At 52.8% G+C, this 19,034-nt stretch overlaps 2 protein-coding genes across 2 annotated transcripts; both read right to left on the bottom strand.

Annotated features, from left to right (window-relative positions):
- Window positions 1-10,034: 10,034 nt before the first annotated feature.
- On the bottom strand, window positions 10,035-12,132 carry HER10_EVM0004335 (beta-1,3-glucan-binding protein). Its single transcript, XM_035473984.1, has 2 exons — window positions 11,254-12,132; window positions 10,035-11,198 (listed from the first exon to the last, which is right to left on the bottom strand). Exons 1-2 carry the CDS (start codon window positions 11,796-11,798, stop codon window positions 10,262-10,264), a joined length of 1,482 nt encoding a protein of 493 aa, XP_035332486.1. The 5' UTR covers window positions 11,799-12,132; the 3' UTR covers window positions 10,035-10,261.
- A 5,290-nt stretch (window positions 12,133-17,422) lies between these two features.
- On the bottom strand, window positions 17,423-18,796 carry HER10_EVM0002131 (fasciclin domain-containing protein; the record flags this gene model as incomplete). The annotated part of the gene is made up of 3 exons (XM_035471856.1): window positions 17,423-18,421; window positions 18,513-18,560; window positions 18,656-18,796. The coding sequence occupies 3 exons, from the start codon at window positions 18,794-18,796 to the stop codon at window positions 17,423-17,425; spliced, it is 1,188 nt and encodes a 395-aa protein (XP_035332240.1).
- Between the last annotated feature and the right edge of the window lie 238 nt (window positions 18,797-19,034).

Genomic DNA, 19,034 nt, shown 5'->3' with positions numbered 1-19,034 from the left:
AGCGAGTGTGTAGGCTTCCGAGTGGAACCAGAGGCTGATAGTAGCGAATGTATGGAAATGTTCAAGCAAGCATGAACAAAGGCGCCGAGTTGTCGGATCGAGTCGAATTAAAGTCGAGTCGAGGAATGTGGACCGGAGGGCGAGAGTCAAGCCTAAGAGGAGGCACGAGACAGTGCAAACAACCTCGAGGTCTCTGATGGGCGCCTTGAGGGTTAGTCTTGTAGACGATCTCGAGGGATGAGAGAAGGGAAGGCAAGGCAAATAGTGGTCGAAGACGAGGGAGGGTTCAAGAGGTTATTGAGGAGGGTAGAGACACAGCAGCAGGAGGAGGATGAGGAGCGGCAAGAAACAAGGCCAGTCCAATCGGGGAAAGCGTCGATGAGCCTCGCCAACACGACCAAGGGGTGGGTGTGCAGACGGATAGCGCAACAGGCCAGTCTTGGAGGCGAGGGACCCGGCGGACAGAGCGAGCGCAGGTTGGTGGGCAGCGGAGGGGGAGAGTGAGTGGGTAATACCTTAGTTGGTAGGATGGTTGAGTAAGAGAGGAGAAGTCTTGCCTACTAGCCAGACCCAAAAGCTTTGGCTAGAGCATAGACTAGAGGCAGAAGACAGAGCAAGGGGGGGTGAGATGATGGGAAGGGAATCGGGAAATGCCCTACGGCGAGCGGTACGGACGGATACACCGTTCCTTGCCCACCTTAGACGAGCTGCTGGCCTGCCACTGTTGCCGAGGGGAGCGAACGGGATGGGACGTGAGAGGGGAACGTGGTGATGGGATTTGCAAGATTCGCCCGGTATATCGTATAAGCGAGGGGACGGACTGGATGGGTACAGTACCTAAGGTATCGATAGTATCCTTCTCTGTTTACGAAGTTACAGTTGCGCGGATGAGGCACGGCGAGCCAAGGTTCTGGGAATTGGATGCTGAGAGAGCGGGCAAAGACAACAATCGGACGCTGGGGCGCTGCCCTGGTCTGCACGGTTTATCTAGGAAGGCGTCTGTCTCTACTTTCGTGGGAGGGCGTGTCTAGGTTCCCGTCGATTGGGATATGATGCGATGTGCTAGCGACCCTACTACGTAGGTATGGTAGCAGCCGTGTTCTGGTTGTTGGAGATCTTCGCGGTGCTCGCCACGCTGAAGCTGGGATCACTAGTTTGAAGTGTGGACGAAGCGAGGGATCGGAGGGGGAATAGAGCGTATCCGTAGAGGAGGGGGGATGCAAAAGAAAGGCGCGCTTGGAAAAGCAGCAATAACTGGGAATCTCACGTTCTCCTCTCGGGGTGGAAATGAAAAAATAAGGGCGACGATGCAGTGGTTTAATGGGACAAGGTGCAGACGAGACTGGGTATAGAAGCCTGCAGTGGAAATTGGTAGCTTGGCTTCAAGGGGTTTAGTCCACGCGGAAGAATAACGTGAATATCGAGAGGCTAAGGTAGAGGGGAAGAAAGAGAAGTGAAAAAAAAACTAGAAACTACGGAGTACCGGTAGGAACCACCTTAGAAACCACAACGTACTTTTCAGCGCCGAAAGCCATGATGCCCGGATACGGCAAGAGCAACAATGGGAACAAGGGGGCGTGGCTCTGGGAGTTTGGAGTTGGGGGGGAACCTGAGGAAAGGACGACCGAGGAGTGAGGACATCGTGGCTACCCGTACCAACGTGCCAAGGACAAGGGACAACTCTGTGTGCTGAATGGGAAGGTGCAAGTAAGAATTATTGCGGGTTACGAGAGACATTGGGCCAATAGAAGTCGTTCCAAGCAGAAAAGCAAGGAACAAGGGAAAGAAGGAGGGGTGTGGGAGGTTGCCCTGCTGCTCCTGCCTCTGCCCACTTACATACTTTACTCCATAAGGTACCAGGGGGTGAGGGCCGGGATCAGGGGTGAGGAAGGAGCCAGCCGGCCGAAGATTGACAAGGATGGAAAGAGACGGGCCACCGGGCTCCGCTTACTTTACTTTAGCGCCGCGCCTGTGCCTGGGCCGAAGACTTGTCTTGGTCTGTGCCTTCCCTTGTCTGATGGGGAACTCGTGCCAAATGTGGGGCCCTCGGACACACCAAGTAAACACGCTAGGTGCTGCCGGGACCAAGTGGAAGGCACCGCTTCTTCGGCGACCCAATGTTAGCAATGTTAGGTTCTTTCCTTGACCTGAGATGGTAGTCTCTTGGCTCGTCATCTTGACCTTTTGGGTCCTTGGGCTCGGACTTGCTTCCTCACCTCATTCTCCTCTTCTACCACCAGAGAACACGCAAGCTCGCCAATCCAGACTTCACACTTGGGACTTTGGGGCTTTGATAATCAACAGACGCGGGTAGCCATGGCGGCCGATAGCTGGTGAGCGGTTACCGGGGTGGCGCTCTGTCATTTTCACTCATGGCCCCTTCTAACCTGCTTCCGTCTACTCTCCCGCTTGCTTTCCTTTCAGCCTTTAGGAATTTCATCGCCAAACGGAACACACTTCTTTTCTTAGACCTCACGCACACACCGACATCTTGGGAGCGGGAGCCGCATCTGCGACTACGCTTTGCCGACCACTCAGGGATCGACATCACCGACCTGTCAAACTCGCAATCCCACCCGTGTCACTTCCTACCACCCGGTCCGTATCCCGAATTGATGCCGGCCCCGTTGCTGCTTGGCATCTACCCGTCTCTTTGTTTCTCCCTCACCGTCCTCCACGTGCACCACTACACCTGAGAAAATCGTCCGAGACCGAGAGCCTTCATCATGACCCCATCGCCTTCGGCCCCGTACGCTGCACAAAGCACCGAAGATTTCGACGTTCTACGAATGCAGTGATAGTATTGGCCCGAGACAGCAAGACCCACGAGGCCGCACACCACATACATCTCATATCTGCCAGATTACCGATACGGATACACCAAACCATTCTTGTCTGCATCAATCACAGCACTAGAGCTGAATAACGGCAGACCGCCACGAATGACATGTGGCCGCTGCTTGAGAATTTGCTACTAGCTCGCATTGGCCTTGAGGCAAATGCACGCCTCTTGTCTCGAGTCAGAGATGTGATATCAACGGGACTTGCATTATCGTATTGGGCCACTGCTGCATTGCTCTGAGGCGTATGCCTTCGCTGCTGACAGTATCAACGGGTTCAGATGGCTGCCAAACGTCGAATTCCGAATTATGAAGCCCCATATCAATTCACGCTCTTTTTTGAGCATCTTTCGCCAGTGTGCGAGAATCCGAAGAATTCGGCTAGTATAGAAGCTGTTGTCACGGTTGAGAAATTTCAGCCGCACTTGTCGGAGCTGGTATTCGACAGAGCGATGTCGTTCCTATCACGTGGAATTCGGGGTCCAGTCAACGCCTGGTCATTGTTACCTACCAGCGTCCCTTTGTTAGCCATCGACAACTGCGACAAATGTCGCTAATCTCAGCAGCCAGACAATCAAGCATCCAAGTAGATTTGAGGCGATAGGCTGGAGGGCGGTTTCCAGCGATGTGGATGAAGCCGCCCGCCCTCATCTCCTTGCGCCACTAGTCTGTCACTCTATCGGTTCACAGGACAGGACCAGATATCCTTAGATGTGTTGCACGATGCCTCATCCAGCTATGCCGAGACCACATGTTAACACTTCAGGCTGGCTGAGAAGTGCCCCCACCAGCGGAGGTGCTAACATTCAATAGCCACAACCTGAAGCTGAACCCTTGGCCGTCGCTGCGTGGCTGCGTGATGCATCAGGATGCCCACAGAGAACCAGACTCTTGGTGGGAGGGGCACAGCCATTGTGCACGAAACTGCTGCCACGCCTCATGTTGGCAACTCTCCAACTGTTTTACAACGCTGCGGCTGCAAAGACAAAGACACAAAAATGCCGAATCCGGACTATTTCCGATGCCTCAGGGCGAACAACAAAGAAGCTGAGTGACATTTACCAGAAGTTGAGGATGACGTGCCGAATGAAATCTCGCGGGGGTGGCAGAGACCCAGATAAGGTCATATCGAAAAGCGAAAAGTCGATCAACAGAAACGTACCCGTTCTTCTCACGCCTTACGAAAGCGATATACCCAGCTTGTCGCAGGGCTTCCCACAATGAGAAAGAGTATCCGTACCTCAGCATCCTCTTCACGGCCCATTAAAGCAGCGAGAATAGCATGGGCCCGTTGTGCGAACAGGGGTTCGTCCATGCTTGGGTGCATGCCACGCTAAGCAAACGAACAACGGGTGCCCGGCTCATTAGCCACAGGAGAGAGTCTTTTCTTGGACGGCAGAGAAAAGGAAATATTCGAAAAAATGAAAATATTATGGGGCGCTAACAGAAAACAGATGGAGCTTCTGGAACGCCCAAAGCTAAGTACCGCGTACCAGCAAGCTAACTGAGAGCGGCGCTCAAAGCCATGATGACACCGCTAAGAAAAGATGAGACGGCGGCGCAATACCTGACTCTGGCCGACCAGGAGGGTGGGTTTCTCATGAGCTGATCGGGTCTTTGTCCATTGTTGCCCTCTGAGAAGGGGCTGCGAGGCACTGCAACGCCTAACAATCTCGTATCTTCTCCAGCATGTTGCAAGATGCAGTCCTCGAGGACAGCATTCACGTCATACATTTTTAGTCTGTGGAAACATCACCTTAAGCCGTCGGATATGGTCGATCACTGTGTGTTTGTGAGAGATCTGGCGGTGCTCAGGTTGACCCTCTCACTATCCAGCACGCCATCTCAAGTCTATTATCAACAGTTCCAGGAGGATGGACTCGCACACAAAATAGCCATGGATTTGAGGGAAGCACTTCTGCTGGTCGCGCAAGGGGGCGGGCAACTCGGCCGAAGTTGCTCAACATTGGGATCCTTCACCGACGGGCGTTTCACTCTGAGCCATGGCTGACGTAACAAATCATTGATGCTCCTAGCATCTTGAGAGCCCACCAGACCCGCTGGAAGCTGAACACTCGGTGCACGGCAAGATTAATTCCAGACCCGATATTCGTTTCTCGTGCGTGATCTCCAAATTTTCCGACATGTTTTTGCGGGTACGAGCACACCATCACCATGAGCTACCTATACATTGGGGAGGGTCAGTTGCATGTACCCATCCGAAAGCAAAACACAGTGAGTTGATCCTCAAAAAAAGAAAAAGAATAAACACGACGGATAATTAATGATTTCTCAAGGCGGTCTATCCTTGAGTGTGCCCAACCCGCCAATTCTTCGTATTCGGCAGGAACTTGCATCAAGCAGCAGCAGAGAAGGATGCTGGCCAGGGTATATTCCAGCCAATCCAAGCCACTGCAAACCACACACTCACTCACTCGCACTACACACACTCGCTCACACACACTCGCTCACACACACTCATGCACATTCTCACCCAACTTTGGCGTGCTCAACCAGTCAGCTCCTTGACCGTTTGAACCCTCCACAGGAACAGCATAGAAATCGAGATGATGGCTTGTGGCGACTGACGCCAGGAGTGAGATATGACGCGCTGCGAACATGAACCCAACGGCTCCGAGGCATACCCTTGGAAAGGCCCGTTACGTTGGATGAGAGGGCGGTCCTGTTCATCAACCCACCACCTTCTCGCCTTTGAATGCCTCAACCGCCGCCTTTCACGATGCAGACTGGATTGCCACAGCACCTGTCAGCAAAAGTGACAGCACATGGAGTATAGGCAGGGGTACGCCGAAGCGAGCATGTCAAGGCCCAATATCAGCATGGCCCCTGTCATCTCACGCAATTAAGCTTATCAAGGACCACACTGCCTGGACTCGCCGCTCAACTATCGATATCGCAATTGCACTTTCTATCAGAATCTCGCCATGTTGGCGTCTCGCCGAATCAAGGCCTCATCCCCCGTCGATAGCATGCTTACGCCCGTCTTATTCTCACCAATGAGGCCAAACCTGGTACGCTTGTCGAGTCAAGCCTACCATCTGTCGACGGTGCAGCACATATAAGCTTTTTGTCTGAATTCTAGGCTTCCGCAGCAGCCACACTGGGCCACAGCCCACACCTCATTTTCCTCCCTTTCTCCCCCACTAGCCCAGCTCTTTACGTCCAATCAGCGACGGGCGATGTTGGGATGGCAGATATCGTGGCTAAAGTGACAATTTCCACCCAAGTGAGGATAGGGGGTAACGCAACTTTGGCGCGCTCTTATTTCCAGGAGAACACTACGCGGCCTCTCTACTCGCTTCGCCTCTAGCTACGACCATTTTCCGCGCACGCACTATCCGCTCATTGAAAACAGAGAGGTAGACTATAATAGGGGGAGAGGGGTGAATGAGAGCGAGGTGGGCTCTCCAGACTTGTCGTTGTCAAAGTCCAATATCGTCCAGGGTCTTCAGCCGCAGCCGCGACGACACTACCTGTACAACGATGTCCCAGGCGACTCGCGCCATCAATTTCACCTCAATCCGCCCTCCGCATGTCCGCGTCGACCGGCTCTGGACCATAAATGTCCGCGTCGACCGGCTCTGGACCATCGTCGACTGACGCGTGCGACTTTGTCCGTGGACCGTTGTCACTTTGTGTCTCACACTCTTCTCTATTCCCAGAATAGCAGTGTCATCCATGCTGTCGGGTGCGAGCATTTCCCGGTCGTCAACCATAGTCTTTTCCACTATCAAGTTGCAGGCTTCAGGTCCTCAATCACACCTTTCGCACCCCTTGTCGAGATAAGACTCGACTGTGATAGCAAAGCAGGATTTCGCAATCCTCCAGGCGGCGGAAGCATGTTGCCGGCAGCCGACTATCTCACCTTAACCGTTCAAGTCCTGCTGTGGCCTTGCAGTCTGCTGTAGAGATGTACTCGACTCATCTGCCGAGCATTCAAGCGAGCAACTTTGGCACCGCGGCTCCAACGCACACGCACGCACCGCCCGCCCACTTACACGGCCAGGATCACGACAGGCCTGCCGTCCGGTGTGACTGACAGCTCACCCTTGACGGCAGTATGCCGGCGACAGCGGCACGCCTCAGCTCCTATCTTTTGTCCCCATTCAGGTTGTTGGGAAAAAATACTACCCGTAGCTTGATCTAGCTTGTCGGCGAAATTCCTCGGGTCCCGGTGATCTTCCGACCCACCGGCATGGGTAGATGGATTGTGGGCAGTCAAAAAATCGCGGGCGGATCCTTCGGAGAGAAAAACGTGAACGACCCCTTGTCGGGCTGTGACCTTGTCTACGGAGAGTATCCAGGCCAGGCCGGCCCAGACCCATACGAATTGGATACCTCGAAAGAGGCCGCACAACGAGACGTGTTTGCAATCCACTTCTGGCAAGAGGAAACAAACCATCGAAAAGCTCCATCAGCCCATTTTTCAAGCTGAGGTCAAGGCGGCGTTTCTCCATCGTTTGTCCATCGCAAACCCCAGGACAAACGAATTTACACGTGTACGAAGACCCTGGGATGCGGGACATTCCCTGCTTATAGCAATCGCTCCGGTATCTTGCCCCCGCCAGATTTGCCCACCGTGTCAGAGGTGTGTATCTTGTGGCGACCTGAAGGATCAAAGATGAACAAGATCTCATACCAAGAAAAGGGTCCGTGGCATAGTAGGCGACGTCAGCTTGTGTCTGTGACAAAACGAACAGTCGGGAACTCGTGTAAATCGGCAACGACGGCTGGACCCAGTATCGCTAATCGTGGGCCGCCCGCGCACAAAGATTGTGCTGTGCTGCCCAGCCTTGCCGCGATTCCGGGCCTGGGACCGTCCGGTTTTCTTTCACTTCACGGCTCGCACCGAAAGGTTCTGTGACAAAGGAAGTCGGGAGCCGGGGCAGCTCGTATTTGCGCTTGCGTCGCTTGTGTAACGCGACGCATGGCCGTATCGGACGCCATGCGCAAAATATTACATGTGGTAACATGCATTCAGCAGTGAGCGAGATACATCACGTTCGCATCAAAAAATTCCGTCCGTAAACTGCAGCACAGCCTCGAGACTGAGAGCCCTGGAGAGTCTGCTCTTCGGTCGGCAACCCTCGCCCGGGAGAGTAGCAATCTCTGCCGGGGCTCCCTGATTCCCAAGCAGTCGGGCACTCGCCAACTGGCCAAGTTCCCATTGTGCAGTGTTGGTGCGGGATTCTGTACGAATGCTCCATCGGTGGATGAGGGGGAACAGAACAAACAGCCCCTCTCATCCATAAATTCATCAACACACTTATCATACGGATCCTCGCAAAAGTACCAATTTTCCATCTTCGCACTCTTGTTCGTTATTCCCGCGATGACCGAGTCCCACCGAATCAACATCGCATCACTTATCCGTTCCCTATGAAGTAACAGTGAGTCTTCAATCATTACTGAGAGCCCGAGGCTATGTGTGGGTGTGATCGACCGCTACCACATACCATATCTAATGGATCTTTCTTATCCCATTGATGAGTGGAAATGCTGTGGATCTGGGTGGTATGTTCACCACTTTTTTCCCATAAGCTTGCTCATAACCTTGTATTTTCATTGTTGTCCTTAGACTTGAATGATTAAATCCTTCTGGTTCCCACTTTATGTGATGAGGATCGAGATTGGCGGCCGCTTCACCTTGGGGCTCTCCATGGTGAACTGAGAGGTATCCACTGCGGTGACCCCAAGGTGTCATCGACCTGAAGCTCACCTTGAACCTGAACTTGTGGGTTCTACCAACACCTTGGGATACTACTGCTTTGATACACGGACGGCTCTCACGACAAATTGTCCGTACATGGAGACATCGTAGAAACAGAGACAGCCAAGGGCTCACGGACAGATTCTGAGCCCTGTTTCTCCCGGTCAATCGGGGCTGCCATCTGGTGTATTCGCCCTTACGGCGTAGAGGTTCATCTTTCCAGCTCTTGCTCCTCATCACACAGAGATAGTACTTATGTTTGATCACACTGATGACGCAGAAGGGATGCCATGTTCGACTCACGGCAGATCTGGTATAAGACACGAAATGACATCGCCACAATCAATCAACCATCCAGTACCCCCAAGACAAACCTCCCCCATGCTCTATCCCTCGCTCCACGAGGTCTTTCTTCAACTCTATATTTGATGCGGGACAGTCTCACACACACACATCCGGTTCGGAGGGAAGGGGGGCGAATTGGTCTCATTCGTGACTTACCCCAGCTTGTGCAGCCCGAGACCTATGTTTAAGGAAGAAAAAAAAAAAAGAAGCAACATGCACAACAGATTCGCAGGGCCTAGTCATCTTGTGTATCTGTAACACTGAGATCTCCGCTGCCTTAATGAAAGGCTGATGTTTTTAATGAAGTTCTCAATCTTATTATATCCATTTCAGTGCGCCTTGCCGAAATCAAAGGAGGATGCAAATAAAGTACAGATATTGGAGGGCAAATGGCTTTCTGACGGGAACGAAGGTTAGCAAAGCAAGAAATGCCGGATACTAGCAGATGCCCAGTGGTGCCGGTGGCAAGGCCCTGCGCCCGAACAATCACCAGAAAGTAGCATTGCATCCAGTGTCATCAGGAAAACCTGGCAAAGGTAAACAAGACGTAAAAAAAGACTCCGCGACGATCCATCCAGGATGGTGATTTGATGAGCTACGGCCGGCTCCCAAGGTCCCCAGTCTTCCGACCCTTGATTCTTGGCTTCAGGCTGTCACAACTGGGTGTTGCTGCCACCCGACGCTGTAATAATGCACCAGTCGCCTGCCGCAGGGTTGTCTTTTCTGGGTTTGTCGATTCTAGGCCCTTGTTGTACAGGTGTTGGCCGGGCGCTGTGATAAGTCAGCCAACTCAAGGCAGAACTTGGAAGTGTAGCATCTGCAGACTGTGGGAGCCACGGCCCACGAACAGTCAAGGTGAGTAGCATGCGCCGTCTGACAGCAGCTGGCTGGTGTCGGTTACAGTGGTGGTGATGACTGCATCGGCCATATACCTGCCTTGAGTCTTGAAATGCAGGGATCTCAAGCTGCCGGCAGTGGCAAGACTCTGGTGTTAGCTGCCTCTTGGAAGTGTTGAAGCTTGGAAGTTATCAGCCAAGCTGCAGATAACCTTACTGTGGGTAAGAATTGTTTGAATCATACGAAATTGGTTATGTAAGTTTTCAAATTCATTAGATGGTAATATGTTTGCATCTCCCAATATCCTAATCATAACCCAAGATATTGTCATCAAATACATGTGCTCAAAGCACCTGGGTGAGTAATCCCAAGTTGGTATTCCAGAGTAATCGCCTTCCGTTGTAAAAGCCGCACCGCGCGCCCGTCATCTATCCCAATTGTGCATGTAGCCGTCTATATGTAAATGTGCGAAAAGTTCAAAAAGAGAAATGGCCATTCGAGCGGGCTTTTACAGCTCCTCGTTGCCGTCGCACTGCTGCCACATGGAGACCTTCTGGACAGTGAGCTCGGGCTGGGTCCACGTGGGGTACCACTGGTCGCGAGCATTCCAGAAGTCCTTCTTGGCGTTGGGGCTGCTTCCAACCCACGGCTTGCCAGACTGGCCATCCTCGAACCAGCCATTGGTACCGCCGACGGCCACGTTGATGATGAGGTAGAACTTCTGGTCAAAGGGAGTGTTGGAACGGCCAGTTTGACTCCAGACGTCCTCCAGGCGGGAACCGTTAGAGTTGGTCTGGGGGAAGTCACCACGCTTCCACATGGGCTCGTCAAAGTTGGTGTAGAGGACCTGGAGCAGACGACTGTTGACGTAGGTGAAGAGGTACTTCTGGGACCATTCCAGACCGAAGGTGTTGAACTCATCACCATAGGTCGTGTGCAGAGCCTGACGCTTGTTGTTGGTTCTCCACCAGGCATCGTTGGCCTGGTCGGGGCCCCAGTGCAGAGCAGAGGAGACGATGTTGTTACCGCCCTGAGCATAGGTCCAGTTGTTACCGCGAGACTCCATGATATCAATCTCACCCGAAAGGGGCCAAGCACCATAGGTATCCTCGACGGGCATCATCCAGATAGCGGGCCAGAGCCAATCACCCTTAGGCAGCTTGGCGACAACTTCAACGCGGCCATACTTGAGGGTGGCACCCTTCTTGGTGTTGATGCGACCAGACTTGGTAGGGGGAACAATGGAAGAGTTGCCAGAAGTGGTGTTGGTGGCAGTTACACAGGCGGAGAACTCTGTGGAAGTGCAAGTTCCGTCCTTGAGCAAGTCAATCTCGGTGTCCTTCTCAATGAGAGCGGAGTCTTGGAGAGTGGGACGGATGACCAAGTTGCCGTCCTTGAGGAAGACGTTCTCGTTGTCGGCAGTGGTCATCTGGAATTCGCCATTGCTGGAATTCAATTAGCGTGATGCGGGGTGAGAGGAATGTAATCAAGGGAACGTACCCAAAGCCGCCGACTTGCACCTCCTGGGTCCAGATGTTTGTGTCCAGACTGCTGCCGGAGAAATCCTCAATGAGCACGGGGCAGTACTTGTGCTTGACGACACTTCTGATACCGTCCCAGACGAGGAAGCCAGAGACGGCGAGACCAATAAAGATACCGACAATAGGAATGATGGTGACCCATTTCTCCTTGGGGTCGGCCTTGTCCAACCAAGGCTTCTCGATATCCTCCTTGCGGATACGTCTGGAGTGAAAGTACCGCTGGGATCGCTCATCGAAGCGTGCGCCGATGGCACTGGACGAGCCGAAGCTCGAGGCAGGTCGGGAAACGGCAGGCGTGCCGAATGGGTTCGTGCCCATTGGTGTACCGGCCATGGGCCCTCTCTGAGAAGCTTGGGACTCGACACCATCGCCAAAGGGATTACGGCTGTTTTCAGTGTTGGGCGTGCCGGGGCGAAGAGGGGTTCCGGTGGCAGTGGTGGCCTGTGAAGGCAATCCAGCTGCTGGGCGGGAGTAGTAGCCCTGGTTGTACTGGTCCTGATCCATGATGGGTTATGGAAGAGGGTTGAGGTTGGCGAGACAAGTGAATGGCCTTGCGGCTTGATGCGGAGGAATAGGACTTGTTCCTCGAGGTAGTCGACGGTAAGCAAGCGTGGGTATAATGAATGTAAGGCCGCGAATCGTCTATGGATTTGCCGGTTGTCGCAATGCCAGTGCAGATGAGTAAATCCTCGAGACGGCAGCGAGAAAGAGCGGCAAGGGAAAGATTTGTAGTGTTCCCAACGACGGACAAGGCGAAGGAGAGAAGAAAGAAATCCCAGCTGGGCTTGAAGGAAAAAGGCGAGACCGGGGAGGTAAAAGGCAAGGTCAGGGACTCAGGTCGCCGCCAACAGGAGAAGACGCAGGTAGATCAAAGGCGCTCTTGCTCCTCCTGGGCGAGCTAAGATGAGGAAGGTCAAGTGCGATTCGGGTACCTCTGCCAATGTACTTTTTTGCCCATTCTGCTCATTCTGCTTATTTTGGGAGGTGTAACCTTTGACAGTGCGTATCTCACCCAGTTTCGCTTACTTCATACAGTACAAAGGATAGCTCAATTCAGCGCTTGACCCGCTGCCTTACAGTGGAACTTCAGCCGTCGAGACCCCTAATTCAGCCACGGTGGAAATCATCAACCAAGTCCGCGCACTGTACGTACCGAAGTCCTTTTCCTCCTCCCACGTTCGCTCGCACACCCCTCAGCAGTCTTTTTTCGTCGCGTCTTCTTGCTCCTCTCTTCCTCCCATCGTCTTCTTCTTCTTCTTCTGCCTCTCCACGTACCACCACCCCCGGCGCCCCTCCCCGATCGCCTTTCAGCTTGCCCACCTCCTGTCGTTAACTTTGGATCCGGTCTTTTGCTAGTTCGGACGGGGCCGCATTTGTTTCTTTCACAAACACTTCGACGACGACAATCCTCGTTCGTTTCTTCGGCCTCCCCATCGCCCTCACCTCGATCAATCCAGACCTGAAGCACTCCAGTCCCGCTTCGTCTGGTCTGGTCTGGCCTCGCCGTTTGCCCAATATTACCACCCAAGATAGTCTTGACACGCACCATGGGCTCCATCACCCACCAAACCTAAGTATGCATCTCGGCGCTTCTTGTTCAGCTCTCGCCATGTACGCCGCCTTGAACGGAGCAGACCTCGCAAGAATAGTCAAGGATCACTATCTCATAATGCCCTCCGGCACCGCAACTACGGCCAACACGAAACCTCACTATTGAAACACTGCAGAACGCTTCACCTTCAGCCCTGAGCATATAATGGCAGCATCGCAAGTACCGACTGCTCTCGGTCTCCCTCAGTCTCCGCCTGCCAGCAGCACCCCTTGGCCCTTGCCTGGCCCGCTTCCCGTCTTGCCGTCGTTACCTTGCTTCCTCGGGCGGGTTGGTTCCAGTTCCCTATGCTTCTCGGGGCACAGCTCACCAAAGAGCAGCAACTGTACTCCGTATCCACTGTGTACGCAGGTGGCCAGGAAAAGCAGCAAGAGATTTGCCCATGCGGCTTGTTCTAGTACGCTCGTTAGCTCAGTGGCGTGCATGCATCGGCCAGTTCGCTCAACGATGCCCTTGTACCTGCATTAAAGCCCCTGTCTGCTCTTATGCTGGCACCCTGGTCCTTGACGTGGTCGCTGGTCGGACGAAAAAGACACGATAAGGGATGCTACCTATTCAGGACTAGTTCCAATAGCGCCCGACAGTATTGAGCCGGTCTGTCATGGCCCGTCTTGGCCCCCTCCTGGCCTCCCTACCGCAATTTCCACCGTCACGTCAAGACCGTCGCCGTCGTGTCGCGATGGCGTCAAAGCTCAACTCGAACCATCTCCTATCCAGGTGCCAGACACAGACTCGGCCAGCGTCCAAAGGCCCACCGCGCGCCTGTTGTCTTGGCTTACGGCATCTCACCAAAAGCCATCGTCCTGGCCCCAATACGAGACTGAGCAAACAACCTTCAGCTGAAGTAAGGTAGTGTAGGCCTCCCGGGGCCAAAGCCAAAGCTCAAGCACACAGCAGCTCCGTGTCAAAGAGCTGCAGAATATCGGACGATGATTTCCTTGGAAAACCATTGCTTACACCATTTGGTGCCAGCAGGTTGACCAACCAGATGAATCATACATTCAACTCACTCAAAACATCTTCGAGATTTGACATCATCAACACTAGCTCAGAGGCCTTCTACAATGAGACCAAGGATACAACATAAACGATGCCCTTGCCCTTTCCCATGGAGCACTTTACATAGTCGTGCTCTGTCCCAGCAGCTCGGACGATCCGCCTTGGAAGTTGGAGCTGAATTCGACGATCGGCAAGGAGTGTGCTTCTAGCTCCCCGATGTTTCCCAAGGGTGGCGAGTAGCAACTGAGGTCAACTTGTTGATCGCGGCCTCGAGAGTGCTTCTACCGGCCCCGCCGTCGGATGCTCCATGACACTTCCGACTCTGAGCTCCAGTATCCTTGGTTCTATCCCTACGCTAGGAAATTCCATTGGGCCCATCCTCGGAAGATCGACGCCTCCGGGACGGACCCCGGCGAAGCGGCGGTTGTCTTTCTTTGTCTCGTTAATACAACCTTGCCTTTTATGGTGACCCGGTAAACCCAACTCGGGAGCGCTGCCTTTGTCGGTGTCAAGATATGGCAAGCCATCTCCAAACTGATACAGTGAACCGATACAATGACAGCTGTTCAGCCTCAGTTTCTATAACGCACATTCATCACGTTCAGGGCTCTTGCCGGTTATCTTGCAGGAAGACACCTGCAATGCAAGTGTAGTCGGCACGTTGGCAGGCCTCAGACAAGCAAGAGGGCCGATTACACTGCATTTAGCATGCGTTAGCGTCTCAATATCGGCCAGCCGAGCTGATGTTGCTATTCTATCACAGTACGGCAATCCGTGAGGAGACCATGGACAGAATTTTGTGGCCCTCTCATTCGTCGCATTAGACCATATCCATCACCTTAGGCTTCATTCATCGAAATTCAACGGGCGTATGTTCCGTCGGGCTTTTTCTTTCCGTAGGGAATTATCTCGTGCGGCAGCACTCCCCAACTGAACCCGTTCCGCGGAGTCGGTATGTCTCAATGCTTTGGTTACAGTACATGTGTTGAGCTATCGTCACGCGGCTTGTAAGTGGCACGCTCTGGAACTACCACTGCCGAATCAGCACGTGAAGCCATGCCATGCTGTGCGATAACCTGTTGCTTGCCTGTCGATAGGATGTTGCGCGGGCTTTAGCTCGTCCATCACAGGACTACTCCAACAAACATACTGCCATTCATTCTGAGCATGATTGTGTTTTGCCACACACCTCAAGAAGGTTTTGTCGACGTTGCATCGAAGTCTGACGCTTGAAGGTCTCGCAGCGCAATGAGCCCATGAGCATGTCGTTCAAGCCGTTGGTGTGGTGGCTGGACGAGCCAGTCAGTCGCCGTACAAGCTCATCAACCCCGCCTTTTGCAGGCCGACATGGCTGCCCCTCCTTCTCGTGTTCTACGTTGGCTTCGATTCCACCCGGCCAGTCAGGCTTGCAGCTCGCCTAACCGGTTATTTTAGGAAGAAAAAGGCGCCTGCATCGAGAAGGCAAAGGAACCCCTACCCTCCCGACGCCTCCCCCTCTGCCCACCACGTCAATCTGCGCAAGTCTCGCATTGGGGTTGGCTTAGAGCTGGTGACCTGTGGTCCAATCGAGCAGACTTCGCAGCTCGTAAGTCTGGGCCGTTGTGCCGTTATCTTGGGGCAGAATGCCAGCCAGAACGTATGTTTCAGTTGAGGCAACAGCCGAAGGCGCAACGTCCCATCGTCCGTATCCAACCTTTGTGCGTGTAAGCTTGTCTGCTGATATTCACTTGTCGATAATAGCTGTTTTTGTGCGGCTGATGCGTTGTTATCGAGAGATCGAGAGGCATACAATTTGTTGGGTGGTTGACCCAGGCTAAGTCATCTGCAGCTGTGCCAAGGCAGAAATTGACCTTTTGGTCGACAGCAACCCTACTTAGATGAATAGCTTTTGGTCGCTGCAGGCAGAACAGGGGACTCTGCATGCAATGCATTGACTCTCTACAGGAGGGCTAAAAGGCCCAAATCCCGGGCGAGCTGGACAGCTGGGCGTGCATTCTTGCGACTTTGCCACGCCCGAAGCAGGGTCTCTCGCTGTACCCGGTGATCTGACAGATGCTGGCGTTCTGGGTATGTGCTGGCCGGTTGACAATGGGAAAGTGTGACTTGGCTAGTGTGGCGAGATGTAGGCATGTGGCGGTGGCCTTGACTTGCTGTGATGAGATTGTGCCAGTGCCAGTGGTCTTATTGGTAGTACCGCTTGATAAGTATTTGTCCTCAAAGATGCAGTTGTCAAGGTGACAATGAACTGAGACGAGCTTGGCGTACATTGAACGGTCGGATTGCTTCCAATAGAGTCATGGCTTCGCTTTTCAGTCTCATAGCCTGTAAGGTTGACTGTTGCAAGGTCTCACTTGTCGAGCTGTAGCCCGAATAATTCGAAAGATGGCATATCGAAATCAACAGTCTTGGTCTGCTGATGATGCAGGTCTGATATATTACATGCAAAAGCTTATTGCTAGATGCAGTATAGATGAAGCCGTGAAGTACCGTCATACTATGTACACACAGTGTTGTTATCTTCCGGTTTCTTCGGGATAGAATATCTCGTCGTGCGTCACCTGATTTCGTACGTGTTCTGGAGTCATTCATTCTGCGAAGAACCGTATCATAAGTCAGAGCCTAGCCATGAAACATAGATTAACTTCGGATATTGCAATGAACGATACCATCAAGGCTACTTGAAGCCTTCCTGATTATTGCCCAGGGTTAGTTCCGAGCACGATGCCTATTCTTGGCTGTCCAACGAGTCCATCCTGAAGTCCCATCTAGTACCTGAGTAGAGTTCGGAGACGAGATGGTTGAGGCGACCCGGCAGTTTGTGATCGAGTTAGTTAGCAGTAGTATTAGCAATACTTAGATGGCAAGATAGTCACTGGCCTTTCATGAAGGAAACGCATTGAGAGTAAGCCCACTGCACAACAAGACTACGTTGGATTGAAAGGATATAAGAGGAATGTCATATTTAGCGGAAAGTTTTTTCCCACCTTATGGTACACGTAGAAAACTCCGGTCTTGAAGTTCGAAAGCTTTTAAAGATTAGCAAGCAATGGTTATCAATGTTGGAAATGAAAGTTGGCCTAGACAACAGACTTCATTTAGTTGTGAGTCACCAGCAACTTGGCGTGTCTGGAAACGCCGTGAATATCGTCGGCCGAGTATCAAAGGTGTAATCAACCCAGATTTGGTTCTGGGACATGAAGTTAACTTGGCAATGCAGTAGACATGCATTTATACAGTGTGGAATAAGCGGTCAGTTCTACTAAAAGTGAAATCTAAAACATTTTGCATTCACGATCACGATATCGCACCTTACAATATCTTCACTTTTTTATTATCAAACGAGGTTGTAACCACAATTACCTTGTCACTCACTTCAGAACACATCGTATAACTGACCAAACATGAAATTAGGCCCTTGAAGCTGTACATCAGTACTAAATATTAAGGTATTCTATCTAACACGGCGGTATAGTCGTCTCACGCTCCCTTGTCAAACCAGCCGGGTCCAACAAACCAAAGTCTAGGCCAACGCGGCAAGTCCCGCAAGCAGAGCCGCACCAGCAGCCACACCAGTTCGCACCGCCGAACCGGGGCTAGTCGTAGTCCTAACCCCCATCGTAGAAGACCGCGTCGAAGCCACCGTGGGACTGGCAGTCGTCGTCACAGGGCAGCTGACTGTGCAGGGAATCGCCGTCGTGAACGGCAGCCCGGACGCCGAGCTCTCAGGGTAAGCCGGCGCCTGTGTGACGGCGCTGGGGTTCGGTGTCATGGACGGGGTATCTGGGTTCAGCACGTTGTCGATGATGTGCATGATACCGTTGGCGACGAGGATATCCGGCTGGATGATCTGCGCCGAGTTGAGGAATAGGTTGTTGCCGGACCGGATGACGCTTATGTCCTCCGTTGCGAGTGTGGTGAGGTTGGTGCCGTTTTTCAGGTCCGAGGAGGCTAGGATTCGACCGGGGACGACGTGGTAGTTTAGGAACTTCTTTAGAGCGGTTTCGTCTAGGCTATTCAGGGAGCCAGCGACGCGTTGGAATGCCTCGTTCCGGGGCGCAAAGATTGTTACGTTCTTCTCTTCTGATATCGATGGGATGAGATTGGCGGCGTAGAGTGCGCCGAGAAAGGCCGGGAGTTTGAACGAGTCCGTCGTGTTCTCTAGCCTGGCAGGCGGGATCATGAGGTTGTCGACGACTTGGATGAGTCCGCCGGCGAACTTGATGTCCCCCTCGACCTGAGTGGTGCGGATGCCCTCGGACGAGGTGAAGACGATGACGTCGCCCGGCTGCTTGTTGACGAGGACGTTTTGTCCGGTGGTTACGTTGGTCCAGGCTTTGTTCAGGAGGAGCGAGGATCGGAGGACGGACGGCCCCGATTCAAGGGCGCCGGTTGAGACTGTGCCTTGGAGGATGTGGTATTCTAGGATGGGGACGGCGATGGAGGCATCTGATTCATTCCAGATGCCGTTTAGTTGGGTGCCCGGGATGTTATCAAAGGCTGAATTTGACGGCGCAACAATCTGAGAGTTTAATCAGTATTGGTCAGGAAAGTTGAAAATTGTTTGCCTATGAGTCGAGACGTGGCTGATGACGAGGTTCATGATAACTTACAGTGACACCATCATAATTTGGCAGTTTGAGGATAACCTCAGGGTATTTCTGCTGGAAGTTAGACTCTATGGCCTCGCACAGATACAGAAATTGTTCGGAACTGAGAAAAGCTAGGATGAATCCCTTTGACGCTCGAGGCTTACCTTGATCAAGTTATAATATGTAGACAAGTTTGACTGTGACTGAAGAACACTCCCAAGGTCGTCTTCTTGGGCAGTGACAGTCTCAATCAGAAATGAGAGAGCGAGCAACCCAGCCTGAACGAGCGCGGGCAGCATCTTCATAGTCGGCCAAAGGATTGAAGAATACGATGAGGAGAGATGGGAAACGACTGGGCTGCTCAAATGAGAGCGGATAGCCTCACTTGACGTCGAGACTTCGAGGAGATGTTCCTCTCACGAAAATACGCACGACGGCAACGCGGCACGGGTCGGAGATCCAAAACCCGATCAGAACAACGGCAGCAATAATGAGAGCATCGAATGAGCCTTTCGAGACGGCGATCGGCCCATAGGAGAAGGG

This window comes from Colletotrichum scovillei (genome assembly GCF_011075155.1).
Source record: "Colletotrichum scovillei strain TJNH1 chromosome Unknown Contig00006, whole genome shotgun sequence".
In the NCBI taxonomy this organism is placed as follows: Eukaryota; Fungi; Ascomycota; class Sordariomycetes; order Glomerellales; family Glomerellaceae; genus Colletotrichum; species Colletotrichum scovillei.
Note: the sequence above shows the minus strand (reverse complement) of the source record. Positions and strands in the feature narration are given on the sequence as shown.

What these genes read in the sequence shown, in the direction of transcription:
- HER10_EVM0004335 (XM_035473984.1), bottom strand. Translation starts at nt 11,798, where the DNA reads ATGGATCAGGACCAGTACAACCAGGGCTACTACTCCCGCCCAGCAGCT. An exon ending in GTGCAAGTCGGCGGCTTTGG is followed by an intron (nt 11,199 to 11,253) that starts GTACGTTCCCTT and finishes ATTGAATTCCAG; the next exon opens with CAATGGCGAATTCCAGATGA.